Source organism: Papaver somniferum, chromosome 7 (genome assembly GCF_003573695.1).
Source record: "Papaver somniferum cultivar HN1 chromosome 7, ASM357369v1, whole genome shotgun sequence".
Classification (NCBI taxonomy): domain Eukaryota; kingdom Viridiplantae; phylum Streptophyta; class Magnoliopsida; order Ranunculales; family Papaveraceae; genus Papaver; species Papaver somniferum.
Genome location: NC_039364.1, coordinates 186,273,431 through 186,286,140, shown reverse-complemented (window position 1 = coordinate 186,286,140; position 12,710 = coordinate 186,273,431). Strand labels below are relative to the sequence as shown.

Here is a 12,710-nt window from a genome sequence, read left to right as displayed (position 1 = left end):
TTTGTTATGAAGATTGACAACTATTGGTGATGATGGGAGTATTTTGTGTTGGATGAACTAATTTGGTGGGATGTTTTAGCCTTGAAAAGAATTGCAGAATCCAGTTAAGAAAGAACAAGAATTGAATTATATTTGCTGGAATGGATTTATCTTGAGGTAATTGTTCTTCTCAGTGAATTTAGTAAATGATTTCTATTTTGAAGTTGTGTGATTATTATCTGAAATCAAAGTTGAGTTAGTTATGATGGATAAGTGACTTGTAGATGAAAGGATTGTATGAGACGTATGAACTGTAGATTGGTGGTGTTGATAGCTAGAGAATGGTGATGTTGTTTGTGTATATGAAATTGTAGGTGTTATGGGATGGCCTGAATGAATGAGATGTTGCAGGAAGTATGGGTTTGGTGAGGTGATTTTGAAACGGTTATGAAACTGAGAATGAGCCAAGATGTGTATTTGAAGTTGTAATGGTAGTGTGGTTGAAGCTACAATGGATACGAGTGGATGGTGGAGGTTTAGGAACTGTTTTGAGGAGGAATTATATTACAGCTCATGCAGTTGGCAGTGATGCCGAAGCTCAAGGGATGTGAATGAACTGTGGTTTAGATAGGCGGTAATGAAGTTGTTTGTGTTGGTGGTGGTATTGAAATTGGTAGTGGTGTTGCCGATGTATTGATTTGGTTAATTGGTATGAATATGATGAGTTAAGTAATGCGGAACCTTATTATAAGGAAGATTGATACAGGGGAGGTTACATGTTGTGGTTAGTGTGGTGAATGATGTGGTCTGCCTGAGTTATTGATGATATTGTTGTTGATAGTGAAGTGATTATGTATGAGGAATTGGGAATGGAATTGTCAGTTGCAGGAAAGAGTTGAGTTGAATCCTTTCAGTAGAAGCTTGTATCTGCAGTTGCAGATAAACTGAGTTTAGTTTTGTAAATGAGTTATGAATCATTGTTTTGAATGAATGTGTTATGATAATATTGTAGAAATAGAATTTGAGTAGCTATGTAAAGAAGAGTATGTTGAAGTTGAACTAAGATGCATGCTTGAATTAGATTAGTGAGAAATGATGCTGCATTTGTGTAGGCCTGAGCAACGGCTCATGCCTTGAGATTTTCCATCAATCTAACTTAGCCGACCTAACTGAGTTGGATCGATTTGACTCAGTGAACCCTGGACTCTGACCTGGACTTAGACGTTGATTGTTAGTTGACCTGTGACCGTCAGTTTGACCGTTAGTTGAATCAGTTGGACCAAGCCTTAGATTAATTGGCTAATTTGGTGAGGCCAACTTTCCTAATAAACATGAATTGGACCCTTATGGTCCGAATTAGTCTTTGGTTTCTTCTATAAAGTTGTAGATATTCATAAGACATAGCTATGGACTATAGAAATCAACCTAATTGGATTAGTAAACTCTTAGTTATGCTAAAGATAGCTAATAAAAAGGTGTAGAACCATAAATGGGCCTAGAACCATTAGATAGATTTATATGATTCTTGTTTGAGTCATTTTGGCTAGATTCTTAGAGTTCTTGTGTGATTAACAATGAGTCTATATTAACAACGATCAATTCAAGGATGAACCGGTGGATCGTGGATCTCGAGGTAGGCGTGGCTTGTCATCAAAATAGGTGGGAATCTATATTTAACTCTTTTGTGATTATTGTTGTTTTCTTTTATAAAAGTTTATGTTTAACAAATTCATGCAATTTCTGATTGTGTATTCCTTGCATTGTTTAGTTTTAAATTATGAAAGTTCGGTTATCTCTTTTATCTTTCCATTGTTTGGAAAGGAATTATAACGCTTTGTTTGTCTTTATGAATTGTTTGAGAAATAAGAATTTCCATTTGTATGTTTGGAAATGAGAATTTCCATTTGTGGTATATATGATACTGCTCCTTTTTTTATACCTACATGAATTCAGCTTTTATGCACATGGCTAGGGCGATACACCGCAATATTATTATTGAGTGTGGTTAGCACAAATATTATACATTGTTTGATGAAGGAGTTAGTTCCATATACATGGTTGTTTATTTCTGTGAATTGGTTGCCATTTAATGTTTAGGAAAAACATGTATTGTTTTATAGATCATTCCAGTGATTACTTGAAAGTTAAATGTTATTCCTACTGGGCACCCCTTTTAGAGATGATGTGCTCACACATTCCCACTTTCAGTTTCAGAGACAGATCAGAGTTGCGCAGCGGAAGCATCGAGGAGTTGAGTCTGTTAGTTAGTTAACTTCTGATATGTTTATTATGTTGTATGTTTTATTTGTAAACCAAATGACTATTGTATGTGTATCATTTGAGAGGAGTTCTTGTATATATATATTGCAGAGAGGGGCTAGTCTTTGGGTTAAGTTTTGTATCAGATTTCTTAATTGAATGTTTAAGTAAATGAATTAGATCCTTAGTGCCTCTTTATTTCGTTAATCTCATGGATTAGTCAGCTACTAGCTTTGGAGGCGCTACATCTTAGATTCAATTTCAGGTGGCCTAAAAGATGTCAGCGCGCTCACTGGCAACCCACCTTTGCATAAGGCCGATCGGCCTGCTCAAATTAGCGCCCAACGCTTTTCAATCGATCAGCCAAAATGGGGTTGGCCACACGGTTTCTAAACCCTAATTTAAATCAACGGCAGTAGGCAACTGTCGCATATCATCTCGTCCATCCAACTTCGCTAGCCTAGTCAGATGGTTTAGATTTATTTTCAGGAGGCCAACAGGGTAACGTTGTGATCATCGGCCACCCCTCCTCCACAGGGAACGATCGACCAAGTGGTATCTCACCCATAGGGTTCTCAAACGATTGTCCAAAGGTGGCCGTTCATGCTACTTTTTGAGACGTCCAATTCACGACTAATTTGAACGAGCTCTAAAACAGCGATGCTTTATATACATCGATTATAAGCGATGTTTTATAAATATTGATTTCACAAATAATTTTATTATTTGACATAAAAGCACTATGTGCTGATTTTAGCGGCGAGTCTCACGACTTGACCTATTTACTCGAGACATCAAACATGTCACAAACTGGGGGATGCTCACTGGGGTATTGGTCTGGCGGTTTAAAGCATGCGGAGTACAACGCGCCCATTACGAGAAAGTTTCAGGAAAGGACGGACGGTTAACAACAATGAGAGTAGTGGGTGAAATTGTGACCAGTTTTCCCTCGTAATGGAAACGTGGTGATCACCACTTTTTACACAACCCCACTTCTCCACTGCTTAATCACCTCCACTTCCTACGAGATCAGGGTGTGCTCGAACATGACTTGTATAAATAGGATTTCAACCTATTTAAAAAAACAACAGAAGTGTTATCAACACAAGTATCCAGAAAACACCAAGAACTGATAGCTTACGTTCTGCAAGCCAGTTCCACATTCTGATACAAGTCATAAAACAACCACACCTTCATAATTCAACATTATGATATCAAACACCTTATTCGCTTCCCTCCCTAAGATCAACCCTTTTCCTTCACTTTGTGACCTAATTGAATATGGAACGGCCATTTCTAAGTTTAGGCCAGGGTCTTACAGATTAATCTCTCGAATCTAAAAGTACTCTTGTGCAGTACATTTGTTTAGGGTTTGAATTCGTTTCTCATCAGCACACCCAAATTTACCAAAAATAGCAGAATCAGTTTTTACCCCAAAATAGGTGTACAACTATGTACACACCTAAATAAGTTTTGTTTCCACCATCTCAAGTCCATATAAATTATAAACAAATCCTCAGGTTCACTCTTTACTGCCACTTTCTTATTCTTCTTGGGAGTATCCAAACATGAAATAATGTCCCCCTGTGTCACAAACTTCATGGTGGTACTGTCTCACAATTTTCATGATTGAGTTTGGATTCTTAGTCCATATATCATCTCTCTTTTTACTTGGATCTTTCTGATCTACTTTTTTGTGGAAAAAGATATCTACAACATACCAGAATGGTCCTTCCTTTTGCTTCTTTAATTAATAATCGGTGAACCATACTTTTCTTCCTCTTTTTGTTTTATTTTCCTCAAAGTTTCTATTCACAAAGTCACTGATTGCACGCAAACCTGATCTATACGGTTTGTTGGTATCTACGAAAATGAACCAAGAAGAATAATACATACATTATACTGATAACTACAAAACAGTCACATAGGTGTACAACAATGTCTACATAAATATGGGTACAACTATTTAACAGAGAACTAATCAAATAAGAACAATACAGGTGTAAAAGTCTTTACACTCTTACAAAAATCTAACAAAAACAGTTTCAAAACACACAACAGTCAGGCAATATGAAGATGAGCTGGCATGCTGGTGTACTTATATGTACACTGGTACCACAAGTGATGAAAAACAGTTTCAAAACACAACAATCAGTACAACAACATACAAAACATGACACCAATCAGTATAACAACATGTGAGTGTAGTAGTATATACACATGAACAAGAAATCTGAAAAAAAAAATTGTTCTGAAACAAACAAACCTAAACACAAATCACTGCAACAAACATGGTGGTGTACATATATTACACACCAACAACGAATCTCATAAAAATTGCAAAAAAAATAGATAGAACTGGAAATGAAAGCCTGCAACAACACGGTGGTATACATATCTGTACATACCAACAACAAATCTCATAAAAATTGTTCAAAAATAGACATAAATGAACATCAAAGCCTGCAACAGCATGGTGGTGTACAGATCTGTACACACCAACAACAAATCTCATAAAAATTGTTCAAAAATAGACATAACTGAACATGAATTGTTACCTTTTGCTTTTGTAACAGATGTTGAAGGCTTTGATTTCTTCTTAGCTGGCGATGTTTTTGAAGTTTCTAGTACTGAAATTGATGTTGAATCTTCTAATGCTCTCTTAGATCTCGTCCTTGGTACTGTTGATTTTCGACTTTCTTCTACTACAACTGATGGAGTTGGGGATGAAATTGATGTTGAATCTTTTAATCCTGACTTTGATCTCGTCTTTCGTGATGTTGATTTTTGAATTTCTTCTACCGCAACTGATGGATTTTCTTCTTCAGTTGATGTTGAATCTTCCACTGGTGCGTTTTTCTTTGAAACTACTTTTTTTCCTTTCAACATGATGTTACTGATACTGCAATCATCTAGGTGTTTTGATAATGAAAATTTTAGGGTTTTGATTAAATGTTTTCAATAATTTGAAGAAATTTCTAGGGTGTGTCTGCAAAATGTTTTCTCAGTTTTTTTTGATTTTTTTCTTCTGCTTTTAGTCTGCAAAAGCAAAATGGGTTTAATGTTTTGTCCGTTACGCCGCAGTTTTTAATTCAGTTTCTTTTTCAAGCCAACGTGTCGCAGCCACGCTAAAACTGATTCCATTCGCTGCACATGTGCTTTATTAAGCGCGTGTGAAGGATAGCAACGTCTTTACACAATTCTTGGATTAATCTGTACCTAGTCAACTAGGTCTGGACTAAAGCGTATTTTTGGAGCCGGTTTTGGACTAAACCGTTTTTTTCCCCCTTTCTATGCCAGTCATCTCTCAACTGTGAAAGACTTTGCGGAAACGCAGGATGCAAAGAGATGTCGATCAACAAAATTAGAATATTACTCCCTCCGTTCCTTTTTAATAGGCTGGTTTTGTTTTTAGAGAAATTTAAGGAAATTAAGAGAACGAATCATTGAAAGTGGTCCTTATGACACTTGTCAATAAAAGAAGTGAAGTGAAATGGTCCCCATGACACTTGTCAGCAAAAGAAGTAAAGTGAAATGGTCCACATGACACTTGTCATCAAAAGAAGTTAAGAGAAAAGTGATCCCAGAAAATTAAATTAACATTTGACTTTCCCAATTCGGAAACCAGCCTATTTTTTTGAAACATTTATTTATAAAAACCAGCCTATTAAAAAGTAACGGAGGGAGTACAATTTACGAAATTAAAATATTGCAAAGAGTTAACGAAATTAGAGTATTATAATTTACAACTGAATAAACTAATTCCGTTTTCAGCTTTCAGTATTACACAAGTTGCTCCAGGCTCATAGTCATAGACCATACAGCTGCATCTATTGCTTAATTCCATATAGCTTGTATAATGTACTCTGTTTACACATCCAGCTGATTAAAGTATCCACCCATGATGTTAACCATGATGAGCAATAGTGCACGTCAGCCGGCCACCAGATAGTTTGCTTGACCGTCCAACACCCAACAACTTAACTTCTTTGCCTGTGATTTTGCTCAGCCACCTTAAATCTAAGTAAACAAGATGCCATTCAGTTGATTTAGGGGGGTAGACACTGATGTTGTTTTAAATTTTAATTGTGATTCAACAGATGCCCTCTAGATTGACAAGATGTAACACCACGATGATTATAGGCACTTGCAATATGAGCAGTTTTAAGAACAAAATAATTTCACAAAACATAGCTTGACTAGATCTTTGATGTCTTTCTTTTAGCAAAGAAGGACGAAAGCATGCTTTTGCTTCGAGAAGGGCTGCGACCACGCTCTTGACGACCGACATTATCGAAAGACCTGAATGGTGATAATGGTTTGGATGCCTCTGAAGAATCCTGCAGAAACAGACAAGTGAGCAGTTTCAACTTGAAACTTTCAAGTTAAAAAGACTTGGATCTTAAATACAGCATTGGAGTTGGAGAAACATGGTTGACCAAGGTAAGCAAACAACATGTTTGGGCTTCCACATCATTTACAAAAATAACAGTTCAGACGGTGCCATCCAGATTCAAGATATATACTCCAATCATCACCATATTATGCCATCCAGATTCCAGATATATATATGAAGAGAAAGTGGCGAAAAGGGAGATGATTAAACAGCTGAAATGGATGATTGACACTCCTTAGCGCAACGCTAATATTTAAATTTAAATAATACAGTGAAATGAGATTTAGCGAAAAACATGCTTGTGGTTGGAACCCAACACAATTGTATCATGTATATCTAAATGTGCTACTACAGTAATAGGCACATAGGCAAGTGGTTGTTATCTCGTTGGGTAAACCATGTACAAAACTAAGTCTCGCATTCATCTCTGTGTAGCTTGTGGCCAACACCAATAGAACTTGAGAAAATATGCAACCAATACAACCTAAAGGTCCTAAACATAATAAGATATATATTACAAAGTACACGTCTTTGTTTTAGTAAAAGCATATGGGGCATCATCTGAATTGGTCAGCTTTGGACTAACATTACCTTCCATTTGACACCAAATGTCCGCAAGGGGCTATAAGCTGGACTTCGACCACCTGCATGAAGCTGGGCAGATGAGGATTTTGATGATACAGCTTCTTCAGCATCTACAAAAACATAAAACGAAACATATTAGAAGATTGTTGCATATTACTCCTTCAGGTACACTATAGGACTAGTGGTCAAGTGAAAGTACACAGGATCTTAAGACACCACTTGATTAAAACAAATAGAAGATCAATGGAAGAATTGGTAGATACCAAACATATTGAAAGCTCCACATGCTGTTCCAGAAACATTTGAGCCTTTAGGGCTGCAATAAAAAGAGTAGTTCTTGAGCTCTAAAATATCGACTATAGGCGACTTTATCCACTGGAATTATTTTTAAAAAAGTGTTTAAACTTACTACTGCATCACCGCATGTTTTGAGCCATTTAGGGTAGAATCAGTTTCCGATGCTAAACGCCAAGAAAGAGTTTGTGATGCATTTGTACCTAGAACGTGTCAACGAAGGATTAATATCATACACATCTATGATCTATCTGATATAACTAAAACTGCTAATCAGTCATCAAAGCCAAAAGATTTCTTTCTGTTCTACTATATATCAACTACACTAGTTAGGTTTAGGTTCCAAATCAGGGACCAGGATATCAGATATAAAAAGAAGGGGTGTTTAGTCCTAACATACCCTTAAAATAGAAACAAAAAAAATCAAACTGTATTACACCATACTAAACATATCTTTTACGAATTCCAAGCCTGGTTTTGACCCATGAATATTTATGCACAGAAATATTGGCTGATAGAAACTAAACAATGAGTTATCATGTGCAAATGAGTTATCAATATATACTCATTCTTACATAATAAAACAGCAAACAGCAAACAGCAACTACCTATATAAGAAACTATGTGTAGCTCCAAGTCTCTAGTTAAAAAATAAAATACCTGACGGGTGAACACGTGGTCTTGCTGCAATATTTTTTTGCACAGCATCGGTCTGTATCTGTGGACTAAATTGCACCTTCTTGTTGACAGCATCTAGTTGGAATTTCAAATAAGGAGTCAGAACTTTTCTACGTCTTTCATCTTTTTTCCAATAATTAGAGTTACAATCATCCAATACAAGCAACTTCGAATTCAATATCAATTGAAAATGAAGGAAAATAACTGCTACTGATCATACTTGGTAAGATATAGTGTTTGTGATGTCTAGGAACGGTTGTATACAACTGATGCTGTCTCAAGCCTTCTTCCTTCGAGTATGTTTGGCAAGTATTAAGTTTCTGATTGTCAGATGGGTAGCCTCTTAGCTTTTGAGTATTAATGCCAGGAAAAAAAAAAAGAAAAAAAAATTGCTTAGGAGAAACGTCAGGAAGTTTACCTGATTAAGACAAGAAATGTTTATCTCCATGGTCGAGACATCTAATGTTTGCTGTTCAAAGAGGTCAGTTAATTTGTAAGCAACAGTACCCAGGTGATCAACAGCATTCACAAGAGCTCGTACTGCATAGTCTTTGAGGTTGTCCAATACCCTGATATAGTATTGTTGAATTTAAGATACTTGTGGAAGCAAATATATGTAATAAAAATGAAAAACCAGTGAAAACACAGTAGCCAAAATCGGTATTTTTGTTTGCTGCTGCTGCTCGGAAAAACAATTCGAGCTTCCAAACAGGAAAATGTTCATGTCAGCAATAAAACCAAGTCACATAATTTCAAGATAAAATTAAATAGGAAAATATTATTACATCTGTTTTTGATCACTATGTTGATAAGACTTCTCACAATAATCAGCAGCAGAGTAGAGTTGAGGCCTTAAGTTCTTTAATTCCTGAAAAACAACCAAACACGAACAATAGAACATTCAACATAAACAAACAAGAAGAAAATAAAATTAGCAGCACAATTCGACTAGGCATTGGAATTTATTCCTTTTCACAAACTTGAAGCAATTCAGAGCTGCACACACATTGTTCTACTGTGAGCTATGTGACACTAATAAGATAACTACTCTGATCCATAACTGCTCTTTGGTGAACATATTACACATGTGTTTCTTAATTCAAACAAGAATTTTGGTAACTGTCGATACAAAAGAAAGAAATGAAAACTACAACTATATAGAATTAAGTAGATAACCAACCAAAGAACAAGGGGATTTAATCAATTAAGAATGAAAACAGTACTAATCCGGAACCTATGGAGGTAAAATAAGAAATGGAGGACAAAATCAGAAGAAGATGAACCTGCAATGCTTTAACGAAGTTCTTGCTTCTCTCCATGGAAGCCTCATCAAAAGTCATAGCAGGATCCTCTGAATCGAACTGTTGCATTGTAACTTAAAAAAAATCAAATTACAGAAATTGGGGGAAACTTAGAAACCCTAATAGATTTGACAGAACACACAGTCTTTAAAGAAAGAGATAAACAGTATTAATTGGTTGATAAGGCATTCGGTGTAGTTGGGAAACTAATTTAAGCAGAGAGAGTGAAGTGGAAGCAACTTTGGGAAACGGGTTTTAGAAGTTACTGTTATATAATAATTAGGGGAAAAATTACGCCTTTTATGGATAGAAATGGTATTTAATGTTGATGGAGAGTGGTCGTTGCATTGATTGAGATTAGATAAAACGGCATAGTAGTATTAAAAACTGATGGAAGCTTCTCAAGTCTGAACTCTCAAACATAAAGAAACAAAAATGAGAGTGGACCTAGTTTATCACAATGGAATGGATACGCATGTGATACCTACCATACACTCAACGGTTTAATTATGCCTCGAATCCTATTGTGTTCGGTTTAATTAGGCTTGTCTATGGATAGATTTTAAAATGTTTTTGGGATATTTGTATCTTTTAAAAAAAAAAAATTGGCCGTATACCCAACTTGATTGGGGTAATACCCAGTATCAAGTGGACTTTTTTGTTAGGCTAGGAGGTACTAAAATTGGTGAAGTTACAAAACTACCCTTTTCATTATATTAAAACTTACCTAATTCATCTTCTCCTTTTCCCTTTTTTTCTTTCTCAAACATGTCTTAGCTGACCTCGGAGAGATTCCATTGTGTTGGCCAAGTTTTTAACAGACTCCATTGCGTCAGCTAAATATCAGACGGTCTTAAACCCGTCAGCTAAATATCCGACGGTCTCAAATTCAGCCAAATCCCTGACAGGCAACAGCCTCAAACACGTCGGCCAAATCTCTGACAGCCTCAGTCGGGTCAGCCAAATCTCAGGTGGCCTCATCCGAACTGAGCCATTTCGTCTGAAGAGTTTTATACATGCATAAAACTCAAGCACATGCCTCACCTAGGGCTCAAGCCTATTTCTCAGCCTCTCAAACACACTCACAGCTAGCAAATTGAGCCCGAACTATACATGTCTATCCAAAAACGTGGATGAGCTCTCTTGAGCTCCCCATGCTCAACAAAGGGACCCACAAGCAATAATACGGTCTCCACGTGACATATGTGACCGGCCATGGAGAGATGGAGCTTAACCTTAGCTCCTCTCACACTCTGCACACGATTTCTGAAACATTCCACGTCTTTTAACGTGACTTATCCTAGTTACTCTCACAAATCAAAAAATATCTCTTTATCTTGGCCAACTCGGCTAAAGAGAATATTTCTCTCTCTCAACACATCATCACCAAGGCTGACTCAGCTTCACGCATATGGGGGGATATCGATTAGGATTTTGGTCAGGCGGTTTACGGCACGTGTGAGAAATACCCGGCCTATTTCTCACCGCATAAGAGAGTAAAGGCGGTGGAATAATGAGATAAACTTAACCTAGTTTATCTCTATCTATTCCTGGAGAGATGGGAGAATTGCTCCGCACGGCAAGACAAGCAATCCGTATCTTCATCGACTTGAGATTAGAGAATTCAACTATAAATAGGTCCTCTATTTTTTCAAGCTATCATCATCTTTCTCATAAAACTCTCAGAACAATTCTTCTTCAAACCCTAGAATTCTCTGATCACTCTCTTCATCTGCTTCCCTTTATAAGACCAGCACTAAGTCTCTTCTCCATGACTGAAGCAGCCTTTGAACAGCCATTGTGCGTGGTTTAGGCGAATATTGTCCGTGTTCAACCTCCCGTAACTCACTTTCAGAAACCCTAGAATCCCACTTCTAGTCTCTCTCTCAGATTTTAGGTAACTACAAATACAAAAGGAAGAAAACAACAGCTGACAAAGAAGAAATCCCTGAAACTGCCAAAACCGAAGAAATGTCGCGATTGAGAAAGTAAGTGCCTACTTAAACTCACTCAAGTACTTCAATTTGTTGCTGCGGAAAATGGGTCATATGCCCAAAAATTATTAGAGCATTGCTCGGTCGAACTCGCATGCGTTGCTATCTCAAGCATGTTTATCAATGTTAGTGATCAAACTATAAGTCTTGATTTCTAGTCTACTATAGCTAAGTCTTGGACTACGATAGAAAGTGTAGTTGAGCTCAAGAACTCCATGGAAATCATTATAAAAGACGAAGGACTACTCAAGGAACTGGTGGATCTTCATCGACTAAAAGGTATGTGGAGACTTAAAATTATCTGTCACTCAAAAGTCTATCTACTCTATCTCCTATTTTGAGACAAAAGTCGTTTTGCTATATAGACTTTGATTATACACATTTGCTATTTCGAGCCGAGTTTATCTCGCCTATCTATTTCTCGAAATATGTGTTGGTAAGCTTTTGCTTTGGCCAAGTTCATCTTTACCTAGTGACGAAAGTCATGTTATGTTTCAATCACTTTGAAAATTGCTCTGACGAAAAATGGTTTGTGAATAACAACTATATAACGTCCTCTGAGAATGTTTCAATGATTGAAATGAGAGTTTAGATTATATAACCAATGATGGATATAAGCATTGTGTGGTAACACATATATGTATAAGTCATTTTTCCTTGAACTGAAGTTTGCGAACTTTGTTGATCAAGAGAACCGGAATAGTGGCGTGAGCTAAGTCCGCGAACCCATTCCGCGAACTGGCGGAAGTTCTCGACTGCTGGAGTTTGTGAACTCCTTCCGGGAACTTAAGTCCGCGAACTAAGTTTGCAAACTTGAGTTGGTTATATCTAAAAACGATTGTTTGTGAACTTATTCATATTAACTAAGGAATGCTAAATGCAAACCGTGGCTATATAGTTCATGAACCGATTCGAGTGAATTAAATCGTTTTTGCTTCAATTGTGTCTTGCGTAGTTACATAAGATTTCCTTGCAATTGAACAACTCTCTAACTAGTTCATTTGAGTCATTTGAACTAGTTATGGTGAAGAAGAACATGGTTGATATGAAAGTTGGCTAACCATTTTGTTAACTAACAAATGTTCATGTTTGGGTACGGTCACGTAAACCCAAAATAGTACATTTCATTTGTGTGTAACAAGCTAAGTTTTCGATCTAACGGTTGAAAGATATTAGCTTGAATCTAATCAGGTTTTCATCTAACAGTGAATATTGGATGCTTTG

The 12,710-nt window shown here is 36.7% G+C and overlaps 1 protein-coding gene across 2 annotated transcripts; it reads right to left on the bottom strand.

The window, feature by feature from the left end:
• Positions 1-5,957: 5,957 nt before the first annotated feature.
• On the bottom strand, positions 5,958-9,877 carry LOC113299181 (protein ABIL1-like). 2 transcript variants are annotated; one of them, XM_026548143.1, is made up of 9 exons: positions 9,475-9,875; positions 8,977-9,059; positions 8,610-8,760; positions 8,412-8,511; positions 8,174-8,266; positions 7,629-7,716; positions 7,483-7,535; positions 7,226-7,329; positions 5,958-6,578 (listed from the first exon to the last, which is right to left on the bottom strand). In XM_026548143.1, exons 1-9 carry the CDS (start codon positions 9,559-9,561, stop codon positions 6,438-6,440), a joined length of 900 nt encoding a protein of 299 aa, XP_026403928.1. In that variant the 5' UTR covers positions 9,562-9,875; the 3' UTR covers positions 5,958-6,437. The 2 variants fall into 2 exon arrangements, with proteins under 2 accessions (XP_026403928.1, XP_026403930.1); XM_026548145.1 differs by lacking the exons at positions 7,483-7,535; positions 7,629-7,716 and having other exon boundaries at positions 9,475-9,877.
• Positions 9,878-12,710: the final 2,833 nt, after the last annotated feature.

Coding starts and splice junctions, on each gene's coding strand:
- LOC113299181 (XM_026548143.1), bottom strand. CDS start 9,561: ATGCAACAGTTCGATTCAGAGGATCCTGCTATGACTTTTGATGAGGCT. Junction 7,536..7,628: donor AAACATGCGGTGATGCAGTA/GTAAGTTTAAAC, acceptor TTTTTATTGCAG/CCCTAAAGGCTCAAATGTTT. Junction 6,579..7,225: donor CATTTGGTGTCAAATGGAAG/GTAATGTTAGTC, acceptor CTGTTTCTGCAG/GATTCTTCAGAGGCATCCAA.